Source organism: Geotrypetes seraphini, chromosome 15 (assembly GCF_902459505.1).
Source record: "Geotrypetes seraphini chromosome 15, aGeoSer1.1, whole genome shotgun sequence".
Lineage (NCBI taxonomy): Eukaryota > Metazoa > Chordata > Amphibia > Gymnophiona > Dermophiidae > Geotrypetes > Geotrypetes seraphini.
Genome location: NC_047098.1, coordinates 52,949,372 through 52,970,180, shown reverse-complemented (window position 1 = coordinate 52,970,180; position 20,809 = coordinate 52,949,372). Strand labels below are relative to the sequence as shown.

The 20,809-nt window shown below is 44.9% G+C and overlaps 1 protein-coding gene across 10 annotated transcripts in view; it reads left to right on the top strand.

The window, feature by feature from the left end:
- The window catches only part of NF1 (neurofibromin 1), a 393,675-nt gene that overhangs the window by 363,731 nt on the left and 9,135 nt on the right, over positions 1–20,809 (top strand). For 5 of the 10 annotated variants that reach the window (XM_033922537.1, XM_033922541.1, XM_033922536.1 and 2 more), the window contains 2 exons: positions 323–539; positions 5,665–5,718. In XM_033922537.1, coding sequence (XP_033778428.1) covers positions 323–539; positions 5,665–5,718 — 271 coding nt within the window. The remainder of the gene's footprint in view (positions 1–322; positions 540–5,664; positions 5,719–20,809) is intronic. The other 5 variants (XM_033922540.1, XM_033922547.1, XM_033922546.1 and 2 more) reach the window with 1 other exon arrangement.

Sequence of the window (20,809 nt, the reverse complement as noted above, 5' to 3'; positions counted from 1 at the left end):
TCTTATGTGAAAGACTCTTAATACACAGAAAACCAAATCTAAAATGGCCTTCTTAAAGTAGCAGTCTGAGTAGATAAATGGTGAATTAAATGAGGTTGGAAACTGAACTTTTTCACCCTAGATTAGAGGAGGGGTTGGGAGATAAGAGAGTTGCGCTGTCCTACATGCATTTAGGCTATGAATAGATGGAGGATTTCATATCCCAGTACTGTGAAATCAAAACTTGTCACAAGTCTAAACTGAATAGAGATTGCTAAGATGAAGGAGGAGTGTAGACCTAATGTTAAATGGGACATAACAAAAAATAAAATCTCTCTTCCAGCAAACACAAATTCCAGAAGATGCTGAGCTCATCGTGAAGTTTCTGGATGCCTTGATTGACATGTATTTACCTGGAATTGACGAGGAAGCCAATGAGGAATCCCTCCTGACTCCTACATCTCCTTATCCTCCCGCGGTACAAAGCCAGCTCAGTATTACTGCAAACCTTAACCTTTCTAATTCTATGACATCACTAGCAACATCTCAGCATTCCCCAGGTCAGTCAAAATATAAATATACATTTTCTTAAAACAATAGGCAATGGGACAGGGGGCAGAATACTAATTAAAATTAAACTGCATGCATCAAACAAACCAAATACAGATAGGGGGGGGGAAGAAGAATGGAAATAGTTGGTATATTTTTATAGTTTAGTTTTATGTGTACCTTAATTATATAAGTGCAATTATGCATCATGTTATTGATGATTGCTAAATGAATGTAAAGTTTATTCTTATGTGATATATATATTATGTGTAACAGTTTATTTCTCAGTATTGGGCAGAACTGCATAAAGTGGGTAAGAGACATGATCTCTGGAAATGCCTTCTACTACGAAGGAAGGCTTATATCTGTTTGATGCATTAAAACTAGTAATTGTGAAAGATTTCTGTGCAGAAAATAAGCTAGTCCAATCAATGTATAAAAATTGAGAGAATTCTGTCATTAGGGGGACAATTATTTATTTATTCAATTTCTATACTGTTCTCCCAGGGAATCTCAGAATGGTTTATGTGAATTTATTCATGTGCTCAAACATTTTTCCCTGTCTGTCCCGGCTGGCTCACAATCTGTCTAATGTACCCCTGTACCTGGGGCAAGTTCGCAATAGCCCATACCACGCATGTGCGAGTGTCTTCCCGCCCGATGTAGGCGCATTCAAAGGCTGTTGTCGCTTTGCCTTCCCCTCTCGCGGGTTTTCTTAACTTTTTTTTAGTCATCTTTATTTCTTTTCATTATTTTTCGTTTTATAACTAAACTAAAAATAAAATTTACTTCTTTTTTTCTTGTTTTTGCCATAGGCGGGTTTTGGCCTGGCAGGGCCTCCTTTTTCCCTCAGCCATTGATTTTGTTTTAGCTGAGGTGGTCTTCCCATCCATGTCATGCCCGCTGATGGGATTTAAGAAGTACAGTCGCTGTGCTCGAACAATCTTGCTTACAGACCCTCACAGCTGGTGCCTCCAGTGTCTGGGTCCTGAACACCGCGTTCTATTGTGTAAGCGCTGCTCTTTGCTGCAGAAACGAACTCTTAAAAACCGCATCATGCAGCAGGAAAAGCTGTTCGGTGTTGCAATGGAGAGTGAACCTGCATCGACTCTAGTGACGTTGACATCGAAGACCTCAACACCAAAATTATCAACACCGGTGGATGCACCATCGTTGACCCCGGTGTTGCAGTACAGTATTCCCCCGCAAATTTGTGGTTTGTGGACTCACTCATTTGCGGTCTGCTCCGACCATCTCTTCCTGTAGTAATGTCAAGCTATACCAATCAGGAGCTGCATGTCAAAGCAGCTCCTGATTGGCGTAGCCCGACTTTACTACAAGAGGAGGCGGTCGGAGCAGACCACTAGTGACTTTCTTCACCCACCGGCGCTCAACTGTCCTCTCCTGCCTCCCCTGCCTTTTGACAGGTGAAAAACCGTATTTGCGGTTTTTTGAAATTTGCTTTGGGGGGAGTATTGTACACCATCCCATTGGGTAAGCCAGCTAAGAAGCCTTCCCCTTCAGGGATGCAAGTCAAAAAGGCATTGAGCCAAATCATGCTGTCCTTGCACAAGTCCCGTAAGTGTACCATTCCTTTATCAAGGAGTGCCTCTACATCAGCATCATCCTGGCCGGAACATGTAGCTGCGCCCAAGGTACCAGTGACTAAGCCTTCCATACCGGTGCTTAGCCTGAAGCAAAAGTTGGAAGCTTTGCTTCGGCAGGAGCTCGGGGACCAGTTCCACCAATTGCGCCCGACACTGATTTCTCCAGTGCCGGTCCAGCCTGAGCATACCGAGGGTCATCCTTCCCGACATCGTCGATGCTTCTGTGGTGCATTCTGTTGAACCAGTACATTGCTCCGCTCCATATCCAGGTACCGCTCTCCTCAGCGTCAGTATGCTGAGGCACACTCTGCTTCCAAGCATCGCTCCACCTCTTGACGTTCTTCGTCCTCCAGACACTTGGACCGCAGTCACCCTAAAACTTGGAAGAGGAAGTGATCTGAGGCCTCGATACTGAAGGGATACCGGTCCGGCAAGGTGTCAAGCAAGACCAAGCATTCCTACACCCCGATGCCGAAGTCTCCAATGATTCTGATCAAGATCCTTCTCCATCGGCTACCAAGGTTGAATCTTCCTCAGCCTCAGACTTTCCTAGACGTTCTCCAGCCACGGAAACATTGCTGACAGAAACTCTATCTTTCTCTAAGTTTATCAGGCTGATGGGTAAAGATCTCTCCATTCCATTAGAGACAGATTCCAAACATAGCAAAGAATACTTGGAAACACTTAATTATGACCAGCCACCTAAGGTGCTGCTCAAACTACCGCTCTATGGTATCTTGAGAGAGACTTACAAAAACTTGGAGTCCCCTCTTTCTGTGCCGGTAGCTCCTAGAAAGTTGGAATCCCTCTATAAGGTCATTTCTCTTCCGGGATTCGATAAGCCCCAGCTTCTCCATCAATCCCTGGTGGTGGAATAAACTGAAAAATCTGCTTCAGCCAGTGTCTACGCTTCTGTACCTCCAGGAAGGGAGGGATGCACAATGGATAAGTTTGACAAGAGATTGTATCAAAGTTCCATGTTAGCCAACAGGGCGGTTAATTACAACTTCTATTTCTCCTGCTATTTGAAACATCTAGTATGTTTCTGCTCGCAAAGCTAAAGGTTTCCAGCAACTGGTTTCTTCTGTCCTTCAGCTACACAAATATTTAGGGTGCTTAGCTTATGACATTTTTGAACTCACCTCTAGGGCTACGTCCATGTCGGTGGCTATGCGGAGACTGGCCTGGTTACGTGTTTCAGATATGGACATTAATCACCAGGACCGGCTAGCTAATGTCCCTTGCTTGGGTGACAAGCATTTTAGAGATTCTGCAGACACCGCCACCCAAAAACTATCATCTCATGAAACTCGTTAGGACACGCTAGTCAAGCCCAAGAAGAAACCAGCTCCACAGTGATCTTTCAAGTCTGCTTCCTCTTACCAGAGGAGATTCTCAGCTAAAGCCTCTGCTCCACCTGGGCCGCAACAAAAGAAACAGAAGCAGCAGCAATGTCCTGCTAAGTCTCAGCTGGCTGCTCCACTCAAATTGCATTAATCTTTTTCACCTGTTACTGGAGAGCATAACCAAAATCACCATCTCTCATCCTCTTCCTCAGCCAACAGGGGGACGCCTTCAGCTTTACATCCATTGCTGGGAGCTCATCATATCGGACCTTTGGGTCTTGAAGATCATCTGGGAGGGTTACCATGGGTTATGTCAAATATGATCATGTTATGAGCACTGTTATCAAGTGGCCCCAGAACCATTACCTCCCACACCAATTCATGCACTCCACTAAGAACTAAGTCTAGAATTACTTTACCTCTTGTCTGTTCCTGAACCATCTGTTCCATAAAGCAGTCCTTTGTGGTAGAGAAAAGCAGCAAGTGTGTCCTGATAATCCTAAATATTCAACATCAATAGAGGCTATTGTTAGTAATATATAATTTATCTTTAAAATCAAGCATGATACCAGAAGATTGGAGGGTGGCAAATGTAACACCAATTTTTAGAAAGAGATCCAGAGGTGACCAGGGAAATTATAGACTGGTTAGCCTGACATTAGTGCTGGACAAAATGGTAAAGACTATTATAAAGTACAAAATTATTGATTTAGAATCAGAAAATAATATTAAATATTGAACTAAGGCAAGTACTGGGCAGACTAGCACGGTCTGTGTCTGTATATGGCTGTTTGGTGGAGGATGGGCTGGGGAGGGCTTCAATGGCTGGGAGGGTGTAGATGGGCTGGAGTAAGTCTTAACAAAGATTTCGGCAGTTGGAACCCAAGCACAGTACAGGGTAAAGCTTTGGATTCTTGCCCAGGAATAGCTAAGAAGAAAAAATTAAAAAAATTTAAATTGAATCAGGTTGGGCAGACTGGATGGACCATTCGGGTCTTTATCTGCCGTCATCTACTATGTTATGTTATGTAGAATAATGACATACAGGCATGCCATGGTTGACCCTAACCCCTGTTAGTCCTAAAGGGTTTTGATATAGAGGTGGATCTCATTGCTGCCCTCTGCCAGCTGGGAGAATCTTGTAATTCTTGGTATCAACCACTGGAGCAAAAACAAATGCAGACAGTGTCAAGATGGATCTCAGAAAGGGTTGTCTTCACATCTTCTAGTCATAAACATACAGATTGATTTAAGAGGTTATTAATTGTATATAAAGTTTAGCACAGTCTGGCTGATAAATGACAGTAAGTATGCTATACAGTGTCCAGCAGTTACTTCCTGAAGATTGGTACTCTGTAATGAGTATATCAGATGTTAGAAAAGTGTGCAGTAATTTGAAAATCTTTTCAGGAATAAGCATATATAACAGTTCATAGTGTAATGCCAACCCAGAAAAGCAGGGTTATTTTTTGTAGCAAAATGAAAGCAAGCTTTGAGACACAGATGAATTGTTTTCCTTATTGGTTCAACTCAAAAGGAACACATTAATTGATGCTGTGAAGTATCATACTTTGCTATAACTTGATATAGATATACAGCACGGTTGCAAACTCAAGTTATTTTTGCTTACAGTCATACTGACAACCTAACTTTTTGCTGACCCACATTTGACCATTGTTCTGTGTGCACCTGAGAGTCACATGGAGGCGGGCATATCCTTTTTTATGACTTGGCTATCCATTGTTAAATGTATGAAATCAGAGTTAATTCTAGAACCCAACTAATGCTGCAAATCTTTTTGATTTTATTATTTGTAGGCTTTTAATCATAGTTTTTCTTTTTTATTCATTGTTTCCATGGAAAGGAAAGGATTCATGCCTAAATAATTGGCCATGTTTTTACTGTTGCTTTTTCCTTCACCATAATATCTTCCATGCAAAATATAATATTACTGTCTTTATCATTTATGTAACATTTAAATGGCAGGTTCGGTATATTAAATGTAAATTGTATAAGACACTGAGCCATCTTAAAAGATAGTCTTTTAATTATGTTAGTAAAATGTAATGAAATTATTCATTTTTGTCTGTTATATTAATTTCTCCTTTCATGATCATTATTCACTTTTTGTTTTTTTGTTTTCTGTTTTGTTCTTTTCTTTTTCTCATTCTGTGTCTGTGAAGCTTCTCTTCCTTGCTCTAAATCAGCAATTTTCATGCAGCCACTCGTTCATCAAGGTACTCTTTACTTTCATCCTATTTGCACGAAATACTGCTTTAATCTGCACTAGATTTAGGTCCATGGCATGAGAAGCAATTTATGTAACAGGGGATCAGTAACCGAGAGCACAGCTGCTTGTATGTAGTGCAACACTGGCACATTTCATGTGACACCCCAAATAGCAAAATGGTGTTATCTTCTCCACTCTTAACACAGGGGAACAATATGAAGTCCGATACAGAGGGATAAGACTATTTTGATGGTACAAAGCTTTTGATTCTGCTGGGAACAGAAACTGGTTATTTTCTACATATCAAGCTACTGTGATTTTAACTAAATCAGGGGTCTCCAAACTTTTCGCCATGAGGGCCACATTGAGTACTTCAGCACTTTTCAGTGGGCTGTAGTAAAAAAAAACAAAAAAACCTCTAGATATATGAGTTTTATTGAAAGCAGAAAAATTTATAAACTAATTACAGAGTATGTGAGAGCTGCCTACAACGCCGCAAATTGACATGGTCAATCGAGGCCGAACAAGAATGAAAAAATACCGCAAAGTATACAATTACGATTCACTATTAAAGTTGTGAATAATATTAAAATAATATGGAATATCAATATATATTGAACACAATTTTAATTAATGCATTTGAAATCTGTCAACATCCTGTGGTTTTGTTTTGTTGGGGGGTTTTTTTGGGGTTTTTTTTTGCAGATTCTCATTGGAAAATTAGTCCAGTTAGCACATTTCTGCACAATTCTTCTGCAGGCCGGATAAAATCATAGCGTGGGCCAAATGTGGCCAGTGGGCCGTACTTTGGAGACCCCTGAACTAAATGATTCTAATGTTCAAATGTGTCAGTTACAAAAAAAAAAAAAAAAAAAGTGGCTTAGCATATGCTGTTTACTGTTCCAGTATGACTTCTGAGTTGGTGCACAATGCTTAAAGAAAAGGTTTTAATTAAAACAAGAATCGGACTGTCCCTGTTCTCTCCATTATCTTCCTCAAGAGATGCTCCTTTTCTTATCTTAATTATCAAACCTTAATTTAAATGATGGTTTGTCCTTCCTTAGTTATCGGCAACATTTCCTTCTTTATATTTCCTTTTTCATTCTGTGATTTGCTTGACCTGCTTCAAGGTTTGTAAATGCGAAGGGGTGAGGAGATAATAACTAACAGAGGCCTGAAAAATTAGGTAATTGCCGGAAGGCTATTGCATCAATGTTTTTCCTAACCTTGCTCCAGATAATATCTAAGGAAAAAGTGAATGCCAGAGGAAATGGTGCTTATTTGCTGAACAATCGTGAGAGCACTTTTTCACAGAAAAGGGAGCTTTGTCCTCCTTTCTGCATATGATACAGGTGTAGTCAAATGCTGTGTCTGTGAGACAGTAGGGAATAGCCTCTTACAATTTAAGGTTCTGAATAGGGCTGCTATAGGCAGACTAACGAGCCACAAATACAGTGAGCATCTAAGCCATATTCATATTAAATTCAGAAGAGTCTTTTAGAAAATAGGCTATCCCTTCTTCTGAGATACATTTTTAATCTAACCTATAAGTGGTTTTTATATTTCTACAATTAAAATGATTGCCCATTTTGTATTAGATGATGAACTTGAAAGGTTATATCCATATTCTAAGTAGCATTTTTATATTCAGAAGACTGTTTTATTACTTCTGGGGGAATGCTGCGCAAAAAAAATGGAAAAGTCTTTAAAATTCTGCACCCATTATTTGTTGTTTTCTTTTGCAGAATTCCCCAATTATAAGGGCTTTCATCTCCTCCAAGGCATGAAATACCCCCCTCCCCTCACCACCACCACTACCACAGCAATTTCCCTTGTACCTTCCTGTAAACTACCACCCCATTCCATTGACACATACACACCTCATGCACTTTTTCAAGGCCCCCCCCCCCCACTCTATCATAAGAACATAAGATTTGCTGCTGCTGGGTCAGACCAGTGGTCCATTGTGCCCAGCAGTCTGCTCACGCAGAGGCCCTTAGGTCAAAGACCAGTGCCCTATTTGAGTCTAGCTTTACCTGCGTATGTTCTGTTCCAGCAGGAACCTATCCAACCTTTTCCCCTTCTGCTCACACACTCCATCCATGTGGTGATCAGTGGATGCCAGATGATCACCCACTAAAACATTAGAAACACTCCCTATTTGTAAGCATTAAGTCCAGTATGACTCCATCCTGCGTGGGTTCCATTGCCAACTGCTGGAACAGTTCTCCTTGTAGAGAATCCTGGATTTCCCTACTTCTAAAAGATCCTGCAGTAGGAATAACCCAATCAACATCTGGCATGTTAAAATCACCTATTAGTAATATTTTCTCTTCCATAGCTATATTCTGAATGTTTATTATTAAATATCTATCCACTTCTTCTGTGAAGGAGGTCTGTATATTATACCAACTTAAATACATTTTCCATTCCCTCTTTCTTTAGCAACAGCAGCAGATGAATCCAGAGACCAGTGGGGATAGCACACATCTACCAGCAGGTGGAGATAGAGAAACTGATTAACAGGTGGTCTTATTAGCTGGCACACCTCCTGTGTCTTCAGTATGCTCTATCTCCCAGCAGGTGATGGTCGCTATTCAACTAGCTCCTGGATTCTGGCTGTGACTGGACGATTAATTTTCTTCTTTTGAGAATTTTTCTCTTCAGTAAGACAGGGGTGTCCGGCTGAACGGTGCCGGCTTTGGGAGTTACACCTGGGCCCCCCCAGGTCCCTGCTCCACCCTCCCCTCCGATGGATTGAGGGGTATTGATGATTCTCTCACTTTTTTCTTCTTTCCCATTTAAAAAAAAAAAAGAGAGAGAGAACTGGCGGATGTAGCTGGACTGTACTTCTCTGACAGTCTACAGTTTCCAGTGTTAACAACTTTCCTGTAGCCTTTGGTGAGAGGAATTTTACTTTTACCTTATTGTTTCTCCTGGTTTAAATAGCTTTACTGTTGCTGTGGGTGAGAGTAATGTTAGTGTCATAACTTTATTTATTTGCCGTTTTCTGCTGAAGTGTTTCCGTAGAAACATAGAATTTGACGGCAGAAGAGGGACGGCGACCCAACAAGTCTGCCCACTCAAGAATCCTCCCTCCTTGGTGTACCCATCTTTTATGCATAACTCTGTAGCACCCCCACCTATTTGTCCCATCGACTTTTGAAGTCGAGTACGCTACTAGCCTCGACCACCTGGCGTGGAAGTTTATTCCATCGATCAATCACCTGTTCGGTGAAGAAGTATTTCCTGGTGTCACCATGAAATCTTCCCCCCTTAAGTTTTAGCGGATGCCCTCTTGTTGCCGTGGGACCCGTAAGAAAAAATAATTCTTCCTCCACTTCAGTGCGACCGGTGATGTATTTGAATGTTTCTATCATGTCCTCTCTTTCTCTGCGCTCCTCAAGAGAATATAGGCGCAGTCTGGTCAGTCATCCTTCATATGTGATGTCTTTAAGTCCTGGATCATCCTAGTGGCCATTCTCTGGATCGACTCCATTCTCTTCACATCTTTTTGATAATGTGGCCTCCAAAACTGGACACAGTACTCCAGGTGAGGTCTCACCATGGATCTGTATAACGGTAGTATGACTTTAGGCTTTCGACTGATAAAGCTCCTTCTGATGCAACCCAGCATTTGTCTAGCCTTTGCTAAAGCTTTCTCCACCTGATTGGCAGCTTTCATATCTTCTCGGATGAGAACTCCCAAGTCCCTTTCTGCAGTGGTTCTCGCTAATTTTTCACCATTCAAGGTGTATGTTCTGCATGGGTTTCCGCTCCCAAAGTGCATTACTTTACATTTTTTGGCATTAAAGTTTAGTTGCCAAGTACTGGACCATTGTTCCAACAAAAGCAGGTCCTTCTCCATAGTGCTGGGCCCGGTTGCTCTGCCCACAATGTTGCATAGTTTTGCATCATCAGCAAATAATGTAATTTTGCCTCGAAGTCCCTGAGTTAAATCCCTAATAAAGATATTAAATAGCATCGGGCCCAAGACCGAGCCCTGTGGCACTCCGTTGGTCACCTTTGACGTTTTTGAGGGGATACCGTTCACCATTACTCTTTGAAGTCTGCCGCTAAGCCAGTCTTGTACCCATGCTGTCAGTGTTTTTCCTAGTCCTAACGAGTACATCTTATTCAATAACCTACGGTGTGGAACACTATCAAAAGCCTTGCTAAAGTCTAAATACACGATATCCAGGGACTCACCCTCATCCAGTTTTTTTGTTACCCAGTTAAAGAAGCTTATCAGGTTGGATTGACAAGATCTTCCCTTTATAAAGCCATGCTGGTGGGGATCCCTTAATCTTTCATCATCTAGAAATGTGTCCAATCTGTTTTTGAACAACTTCTCCATCAGTTTACTCACTATTGATGTGAGACTATTGATGTGACCTGCATCCCTTTTTGTGGAGTGGGATAACATTGGCAGTTTTCCAGTCCAGGGGAACTTTCCCCTCACTCAGGGAAAGATTGAAGAGCACAGCTAACGGCTCCGCCAGGACATCCCTCAGTTCTCGAAGTACTCTAGGGTGTAGATCGTCTGGGCCCATAGCTTTGTTTACTTTTAATTTCGATAATTCTTGGTAGACTTCGATAATTCTTGGTAGACTTCGCTCTAAGTAAACTCCATGTCCCGGAATGGGTCCTCCAAATTCCCCTTTGTCTGTAGCTGAGGACCGGATCCTGGAGCTTCACAGGTGAAGACTGAACAGAAGTACCGTAGTTGTTGAGTATTTCTGCCTTGTCTGCATCCAAATCTGTAAAGTTGCCGTCAGATTTCTTTAGGCGCCCAATACCGCCTGTGTTCTTCTTCCTATCGCTAACATATTTAAAAAAGGATTTCTCCCCTTCCTTTACTAGCTATGTTTTCTTCCATCCGTAGTTTGGCCTCTCTGACTGTCGTTTTAACTTTTCTGGCTTTAGCCAGATAGGTTTCTTTAGCTTCCGGTCGTTGTGATTGTTTGTAGTTTACAAAAGCTTTTTTTTTTTTGCCTTACTAATTCTGAGATCTCCGCGTAGAACCACTGTGGTCTAATTTTTCTGCGTCATTTGCTCTCGGTTTTGATGTATATGTTGGTTGCTCCTTGCAGGGTAGATTTTAGAGTCGACCATAGTTCCTCTACCTTGTCTGTTGTACTTTGGTTTTGCAGCACTTTGTAAACATAGTCCCCCATGTCCTGAAAGTTAGTTCCCTTAAAATTTAGGACCTTAGTCAATGTGTTTGGCCTAGTGGTTCCTTTCTTGAGGTGGAACCAAACCATGTTGTTGTTGCTGGATGCCAAGGTGTCTCCCACCGATACCTCTGTTACACTGTCACCGTTGGTGAGCAGCAGGTCCAAGATTGCCTGGTCCCTGGTGGGTTCTAATACCATCTGCTTGAGGTATGCTCCTTGCATGGAGGCAAGTAGCCTCTTACTGCCGCTGGTTGTAGCGCAAGATTTGTTCCAGTCCACATCGGGCATATTAAAGTCTCCCACCAGCACTGTATCTCCATGCAGTGTGATGGTCTCTATGTCATCCATTAGTTCATCGGCATCCTCCTTTTGTCTTGGTGGTCTGTATACAACACCAAGATATAGGCATTTGTTATTGCCCCTGGCAAGGTTCACCCAGAGGGATTCTCCCGTATACTTGATGTCTGTGATATTAGTTACTTTGATGTCATCTCTAATGTACAGAGCTACTCCTCCGCCTGATTTGCCCTCTCTATCTCGACTGAGTAAGTTATATCCTGGTATGACCGTATCCCATCCATGGGACTCCGAGAACCATGTTTCTGATATCGCCACTACATCGAGGTCGGCGTTTCTCATTTCCGTTTCAAGTTCCAGCATTTTGTTGCCCAAGCTACGGGCATTAACATACATTGCTGTCCATTCTATCTTTTTGCATGGAGTGATTTCTGACTGAGATAGTTTGTCCCCTTCATTCATGCCTTTATCCCCCTTAATCTTGCCTCCAGTTCTGCCTTTGTCACCTTCATTCTTGCCTTTGTCCCCTCCGTTCTTGCCTTTGCCCCCTTCCATCCTGCCTTCAATTTTGCCTTTGTCATCCTTGTTATTGCCTCTGTCTTCATCGGTGTCCCCTTCATTCTTGCCTTCAATTTTGCTTTTGTCATCCTTACTATTGCCTCTGTCTTCATCAGTATCCATGTGATTTCTCCCCTCTGTCCCCCTGTCCATACGATTTATTTTCTCCCCTGGCTCCAAGATGGAGTCACCATCTCTCCCTCTGTCTCCCATTCTGCCGACTTGATTTCTTACCTCAGATACTAAGCCTGTGGCTCTTGCTCCACCTCCCTCCTTCCCTCCCTCTGTCCCCTTCAGTGTTCGCGCGATTTCTTACCTCCGAGTTACTTACCCAACTTGAGTGAGAGTGGGTCCCCTCCCCCGGCTCACCTAGTTTAAAGCCTTCCATAGTAAGTGAGCCAGGCGTCGTCCCAGGACATTCTTCCATCTTCCGATTACGTGCAGCCCGTCTGGTCCCTGTAGTGCATCTCCGTGGTCCAGGAAGCCAAAGTTCATCTCCTTGCACCATCCACTAAGCCACACATTAGTCTTCCCTGGCTCTTCCTTTGTCTCTTACCAGTAGGATGGAGGAGAAGACCACCTGCGCTTCCAGCTGCTTCAGTTTTTCTCCTAGGGCTCTAAAGTCTTCCTGTATCTTCTCCGGTGAGTTCCTGGCAGTGTCGTTTGTCCCGATGTGGATGAGAAGCATTGGATAAGTGGTCTTGGGGCTTGATTATTTTTCCAATACAGGTAGTCATGTCTTTGATCTTGGCTCCTGGTAGACAGCAGATCTCTCTTGCTTGTAGATCTGGTCTGCATACCGGTCCCTCGGTACCCCTCAGCATGGAGTCCCCAATGACAACCACTCTGCGCTTCTTCTTGGGGGGGTACTGATTTGTTGCTTCTTGAGTTGGTGTCGTCTGCTGGGTTTTGAGGTTACACTCTTGGAAGTCCTTCTGAGTATCCTCCTGAGTTCCGCTGGTGGGTCTATCTTGTAGGAGCTGGAATCTGTTGCTTAGGGTGATCTGTGAAGTCGATGTGAGGTTGCTGTGCTTGCTTGAAGATACCCAAGTGGAGGACTGTCTTCTTTGTTTGCTTGCAGAGGTGACTAGTTGCCAGGTTCCGTCGTCCTGAGTCTCTTCTTGTTTGCTTGCAGAGGTGACTAGTTGCCAGGTTTCATCGTCTCGAGTCTCCTCTTGTACCCCAGCCATTACTTCCAATGCTGCATGCCCGGTTGGTTCGGGTGTCTTGAGAATGGACCTGTCTTCGTGCAATTGTTCAGAGACCTGAGACAGTTCTAGGAGGACTCCATCGATGAAAGCCTCGCTGCACTTCTTCCCTCAGACTCGTCAGTTCCTGCAGGATGCCTCCATTGAATTGTTGCTAGGTGTCTTCTTCTGTCTGTACAGAGACTGAAGTCCTCAGATGGGGCTCAACTTCGGTCTGTACAGAGATCTCCGCCTTTCATCGGGGGGGGGGGGGTCATCTTCAGTCTGCACAGAGACTGCCTTCATCTGGATTTCTTCAGCAGCCGGGGAGATGATCTTGATTGTATTCTTGGTGTTTCTCGTCTTCCCTGCCATTCCTGGTCCTGTCTTTTCACTTGGGTCTGTACTCTGGTTGTTGTTTGTAGTACGGTTGTATTCCGGTTGTAGGTCTGCCTTCCTGCCTGTTGTTAGTCTCCGGTTGTTAGTTTGGTAACTGTGTGTTGGTTTGCCTACTTATGTCGATTTGTCTGCTTGCTGTGTATGTGTTGGTAGCTGTGTGTTGGTTTGCCTGCTGTTAGTTATGTTGGTAGCTGTGTGTTAGTTTGCCTGCTGTTAATTGCAAGTGAGTTAAGTGGGTTTTTTTGTTTTGTTTTTTATACCTTGCTGACCCCAGGTGTTCTGTCGTTTGCGACTTGGCTCTTCTTAAGGCTCTTTGCAAAGGCGCTCTCGCTAAGGCGAGCGCCTTTGCCGCGCGCCGAACGCCGTTGGCTCGCCTCTCTGCTTCCTTCTCGTGCGGTGAGCTGTGAGCTGCGCCTGTTGGCTCGCCTCTTATGGAGGAGGAGCCCAATCGCTAGATGGTGACGTGATGTGGTGGGGTGGGTGGAGCTACTCTCACCACTACCCTGCTGTTGCCTGCTTCTACTCCGGCGCCTCGCCTCTCCTTCTAGCGCCTCGCCTGCTCCCCTGCCTCTCTGCTTCCTTCTCATGTGGTGAGCTGTGAGCTGCGCCCGTTGGCTCGCCTCCTTTTATGGAGGAGGAGCCCGGTCGCTAGCTGGTGACATGGTGGGGTGGCTGAAGCTACTCTCGCCGCTACCCCGCTGTTGCCTGCTTCTACTCTGGCGCCTCGCCTCTCCTTCTAGTGCCTTGCCTGCTCCCCTGCCTCTGCTTCCTTCTCCTCGTGCGGTGAGCTGTGTTCACTTTCTTTATTGTGTCTGCTGGTTGATTAAGTCTCTTAGGGGAGTTCATTGTTCATTTTGTCGACAGAGTGGTGGGGAACAGGTGTTTGCGTGTAGACAGCGCCGAAAACCATAGGGCCTGTGTTCGGCCGGCTGAACACACCCTGCGGGGGGAGGCAATAACCAGCCATTGCTATTTTTTCCTGCCCGCTCGAAGCGCAGCCCAGCTCTCCTTCTCTCGTGTGCGGGAGAGGTTGTTCACGGAGATTGAACTTAGGGCTCTGTGGGCGAGATTACAGTAGTATCATGCTGATGGAATTGTGCCGTTCCCGCGCACAGGAGGAACGCGCGGGTTTTCTTCTGCAAGCAACAGTGCTACTGCATTCGTTGTCCTTTTTTCCCGGGCCTCGTTTCCTTTCTTTGATTCTGCGGCAGCTGGGTTGTCTGAGTCAGCCGGGTCAGCAAGCATGAGACAGGCTCTGTTTTCTCCCAGGCCTCTGTTGATGCACAGCGCTTTCCTCTTGGATGGGGCCCATCCGGGTTTGCCTAGGGGCGCTTTGGAGGGAGCCTCAGTTCTATGCTCAACTGCCCAGTTTCGGTTGATATCTCGACTGGGGCAGCAGGAGGCAAATCGCCGCTGAGGGAGTTCAGCGGCAGGTGGATACCCGGAGCGAAGTAACGATTTTCCTTTTATATCCCGGGGTATCTGATAACAAATACACATGAAGGGATTTTCTTTCGTTGTGCCTCGGTGCAGCGCTGCATGTCTCTGTTTCTGCTATAGACATTTTTCCTAGTGGTAGTAGGAATTGATTTGGACTTCGGGAAGTCTGTGATGACAGAGCATGGGGGCCTGGTCGCTCTTCACTTTTTGGTGCGATCGGGACCGTCTTTTTTGTTTCTACAGTAGTAAAGCCTCCGTGTTGCACAGGTTGTCGCACAGGTTTCTGAACCTGCTATCCTCTCAGGGCGCCTGTTAGCCGGCCTCCCAAATTGTCAAGACTGGTTCCACACCTATTTGTGGCCCTGGCCAAGTCACTTAGTCCTCCAAGACTACCACTTTGCCAAAAAAAAAAAGAGGCAGTATACAAGTCCATATTTCCAACTTGATCCCTATCCACATTACTATGTGGGACCTCTTTTCAGCTTTGAGCCGCGACACAGGTGGGTCTCAGGGTGACGAAGCATATGTGTCCGTTGGAATCCTCCATAAGGTTCTCATTTGGGATTGCAGCCTGGGATGAGGTTGGCAGCTTCTAGTTTGTGTCTCGTGCGCCTTCCCTTTAAGGGCAGTTGATTTTTGGGAATCCGGATGATGGAGGTTAATGCAGGTTACTCCTAGGAGTTCTTTTAAGACCTCCCCGTCACAATGTTGTTTTTCATAATTCCATGATGTATCGCTGCATGGATGTTCTGTCTTCCGATGCAAGCCTGGAATTTTTGCAGAAGTATTCCTTTCGTTGGTCCAGAAATTGCAACTTGCGTCCTGCACGTACCCAGACCTCCCGCGCTTTACTTTGAAGGGGTCTTGTCTCCCTCTGCCAGCTCCTTAGGTATATGTCTGTCAGGCTTTCGGGCGGGGGAGGAGACGTGATGATGTCCGGTCTTCGGGCTTTGGATGTTATTCAGGGTAATTGCAACTTTGAATTCTCTGCCATTCCAGATTCATTCTTGAGGTCACCGTGTATTGAGCAGCCATAGGTGCCGATTGTGCGACTCCCTCTTCAAGTGTTAATGGAATTAGGGCAGTAGTTCCAGTTCCTCCGGAACAAGGGGCAAGGAAGGTTATTCAATTTACTTTATAGTGCTCAAGAAGGGGGGGATCAGTCAGCTCGGAGCTGGATCTCGTATGGATAAATTAGCTTCTCATAGTCAGTAATTTCTGCAGGGACGCGGTGCAAGTCGTTACAGCATTTCCTCCAGAGGAGTTCCTTCCAGAGCTCAATCTCAAGTAGATTGCTTCCATGTTTCTAAGTAGACACTGCATGGGTGGTATTTCCATTTACCTCCTAGGCTGCCACTTTCTGTTTCAACGGTTGCCATTTGTCCTAGCCATGGTTCCACAGACGTTTTCGAAGGTGATGATAGTTCTGGTGGAGTTTTCTCACGAAGATTCAGGTACATTTTTTCTTAAATGTATAGTTGATTCGGAGTCTTCCATATAGAACGGTTTGACAGTGGCACAAACGGGTCTTTTCTTTAACCCCGCCTTATTCATTGGAATATCTGGGGGGTGGGTGAGGAATGTGTTCTTCCCAGAGTTCGGAGCAACATGTTACTGTACCAGATTCCTTTCTTCAGTCACCAAGGCCGAGGGTATGGGATTATGTACCAGTTCTATTATCCATGTTGGCGACTCTAAAGGATGGTCTCGGGCTTGCTTTCATCTGAGACCGCTGCAGTAGTCACTTCTGTTCCGGTGCTTTGAGGCATTTCCAGCCTGCATTCATGTTCTCCAGTGGACTTCTCAAGAATCGCTCAGCGAGTTCTGTCGGTTCAAAGGCATGCCACGGTCATCACTGGACAGGCTCATTCTCACCAATCAGGCAAGTCTATTAAATTATGGGGCTCAGTGTCTTCAATCCTCAACACAAGAAGTCTGGTCTCTGGCGGACATTCAGTTTTCGTTCAGTCTTCTGGGGTTGTAGACTATTCAGGTTTGTGCTTTAGGCGTTTCAGGCCATGATTCCGGACTGGTCGATGAGAGTCTTTACTGCCAGTGTCACGCCGGTGGCATTTCTCATCAGTCAGGGAAGTTCACAACGTCCTCGGTTGTTGAGTGCGGCAAGGGTCTAGCGTCGGTCAGCGGTGGCTCATCTTTTATCGGCGGCTCCCGATTCCGGACAAGAGCAATGTTTATACTGAATTATTCACATAAATCTTCTACATCCCGAAAATTGGGTACTGTCAGTTCAGTTGTTACAGCTCATTGTTCAGCTGTTACAGCTCATTGCTGAGATTTCCTAGACCTTGGTCTCCTGGCCTAATCTCAACATACTGACTTCCTCAGTTCTTCATCAGTCGCAGAGAACAGTCTGTTGGTTTATCTTTTGCAAGTTTCTGAAGTTTTGTTATACTTGGTAGTTGTTTTCTGTTTATTGCCTGTTTTGTTACTGAATGTGGTTATGGGAAAGCAGTTTATGGGAAAGAAGATTTTTACATGATAAGCATATTACTAGTTCCGGATGCTTGGGCAAGGAGCAATACTGAAGGAGGTGTGCCAGCCAATAAGACCACCTGTTAATCAGTTTCTCTATCTCCACCTGCTGGTAGATGTGTGCTATCCCCACTGATCTCTGGATTCATCTTCTGTGTCTAAAGGAAAGAAAATTAACAGGTAAGAACATAATTTTTCCTTCCAGATTGTCCCAGAGTTCATTTTCTTTACCCTGCAATTGTGTTGCTTCAATATGATCTTTACTATAATACCACTTCCCCCTCATTTTCTTCCTATTCTGTCTTAATTTAGCCTTGTCCATAGCAACAGTTATTACTTGCAGTACACATAGCAACCAATAAGAAAACAGTACAAATCAGTCAGAAAGTTTCACATAAGCAATAGCAAATTGCCGTATATTCGAATATAAACTGTGATTTTGGGGCTGTAAAATTGGCCCAAAAATGGAAGTCCCGGTTTATATTTGGGCCAGCACCCTCCTCCCAGAATTATTGCAGTCTGCCTTCTCTCCCTGTCCTATCATCATACCTCCTCTGCTGATCCCTGGTGGTACAGATGTGCAGAGGGCAGGAGCAAGCTTTCCGTGCTCCTGCCCCGCTGCTAACCTGGTTGGTGGCGGCTGCCGTGAGATCAGGTTTCTTCAGCTGCTGAGAGGCACCGAGCAGGAGAGTGCTTTGATGCTGCTGCTCGATGCTGAGCGGCTTCCTGACTGACTGGGAGGGAGGGAAGAGGGCTGGGTTCAGTGCCTGGCAGGAAGGGGGCTGGGTGCAGGGGAAGGAGGGAAAGGGGCTGGGTGCAGTGCCTGGCAAGGAGGGGGCTGGGTACAGAGCCTGGCAGGGCAGGGCACTTGAATATTAAGCCGCCTGAGTTATATTTGAGTCAACCATTTTGTCTCCTTTTGGGGAGGAAAATGGGGGTCTTGACTTATATTCGAGTATATAAGGTAAATGAAAAATAATTCTGAATAGCTTAAAATGCAGTATATCACAGCTAGGGATTTATAATCCTTTTGTGTGTATGTGTATTTCTGTGGTGTGTTCTTTGCAAGAGGTGGTAGCTGGAGGTAATGCAGCAGATGATAGGGATAGTTGTGGAGGGAGGGACAGTTGAGAGGGTATTTTCTTTGGTGTAGGAGTAGTTAACGGAATGGTGAGGTAGTTTTAGATAGGGAAGTTATCATGAGGAGACAGTTGTGGAAAGTATTTTGAGGGAAAAGGAGTGTACAAGGCGATGGGACATTTGTGGGAAGTTATTGTGGGAGGTAGTCTTTGGGGGCATTTTGAGAGAGGTAGTACAGTTTTACCAAGTGGTGGGGGAAGTCACAAAAAATAAGTTTTTTGGATGGGGCAATTTGAGTGGTTGGGAGAATAGAGAACAAGAAGAGAGTTTGAAAGGAGTAGTCTCTTTTCGGAAGAGGTGTTTATTCCTCTGGAAATCCTGTTCTGATTTGGCTCATTTTCAAAGTTGATATGTCTTTTATTTGTTGTTTTGTTCTTCTCACATGCCAAATTTCATTCCATTCCATTAAACTTTCAGAGAACATAGTTGCCATACTGGGACAAGACCAAAGGTCCATCAAGCCCAGTATCCTGTTTCCAACAGTGGCCAACCCAGGTCACAAGTTTCTGGCAAGATCTCAAAGAATAAAACAGATTTTATGCTGCTTATTCTAGGAATAAGCAATGGATTTTTCCAAGTCCATCTAGATGCTAACTGCTTTCATCACATTCTCTGGCAACGAATTCCAGAGTTTAATTACATGTTGAATGAAGAAATATTTTCTCTGGTTTGTTTTAAATCTACTACCGTATTTTCACTCATATACCGCGCACCCGTGTAAAACGCGCACACGGGTATAGCGCGCGGGAAACTGTAATTTATGTAAAGAAACTTTTATATACCGCGCGCACCCATATACCGCGCATGCCGCCCTGACTCTCCTTTCGCCCGCCCCGACTCTCCTCTGGCCACCCCGACTCTCCTCTGGCCGCCCCGACTCTCCTCTCCCCCTTTAAGTCCTGTCCCCACCCTGAAAGCCTGATGCCCCCCCCCCCCCGACGTCCGATTCCCCCCGCAGGACCGCTCGCACCCCCCCCCCCGACGTCCGATTCACCCCCCCCCCCCCCCCGCAGGACTGCTCGCACCCCCACTCCGAAGGACCGCTCGCATCCCCACAGCCTCCCCACCCCCCCATCATCATGGAGAAGCTCCTACCGTTCTCCTGCTGCTTCCTCTGCCAGCGGTCCTGGGCCTTCTGTGAGCCCTGCTCTGAAATGCTTCCTCTTCCGACAGTCCCGGCCCTTCTGTGAGCCCTGCGTCTGTGCTGAAGCATTTCAGAGCAGGGCTCACAGAAGGCCCGGGTCCGCCGGCAGAGGAAGCAGCAGGAGAACGGTAGGAGCTTCTCCATGATGATGGGGGTGGGTGGGGAGGCTGTGGGGGTGCAAGCGGTCCTTCGGGGTGGGGGTGCGAGCGGTCCTGCGGGGGGGGGGATGAATCGGACATCTGGGGGGGGTGTGAGCGGTCCTGCGGGGTGAATCGGACGTCGAGGGAGGGGGGAACTATGTAAAAAAAACATTGTAAAACGCGCTCACGCGTATAACGCGTGCGTTATATGCGTGAAAATACGGTACTTAGTAGCTTCATTGCATGCTCATAGTCCTGATATTTTCTACTCCACTCACTATTTTATAGACCTCTATCATAGCTACTCTAAGCCATCTCTTCTCCAAGCTGAAGAGCCCTAACGTTTCTTAACAGAGAAATCATCCCATCCCTTTAATCATTTTAAGTGAAAACAATTTTTATTGAACAATCAGTAAAACAGGAAAAAATGCAACAGACGATACAGTAGATGTTCAAGAATGTTTCGTACCATATACAACAATACCCACCGCCCCTTTAATCATTTTTAGCGCCCCTCTCTATACCTCTTCTAATTCCCCTATATCTTTTTGAGATTTGGCAACCATAATTGCACACAGTATTTGTGGTGCAGTTGCACCATGGAGCAGTACAAAGGCATTATAACATTCACATCTTTGTTTTCCATTCCTTTCCTGATAATTCCTATCATTCTATTTACTTGTGTAGTCATTGCTGTACACTGAGATGAGGATTTCAACATATCCGCAACGATGACTTGTAGATCCTTTTCCTGAGCAAAGACTCGTACTGTGGAACCCAGCATCATGTAGCTTTAATATGGATTCCTCTTTCCCACATGTATCACTTTGCATTTGTTCACATTAAACTTCATTTGTCATTTTGATGACCTGACTCCCAGTCTCGCAAAGTCCTCTTGCAATTTAACAACTTTGATCAACTTTGTGTCATCAGTAAATTTAATTATCTCACTAGTTATTCCCATCTCTAGAACACTGATAAATATGTTAAAAAGCAGCAGTCCCAGCACAGACCCCTGAGGAACCCCACTATTTAACCTTCTCCATTGAGAATATTGACCATTTAACCTTACTTTCTGTTTTCTATCTTTTAACCACTTCTTAATCCATATTACCTCATATTC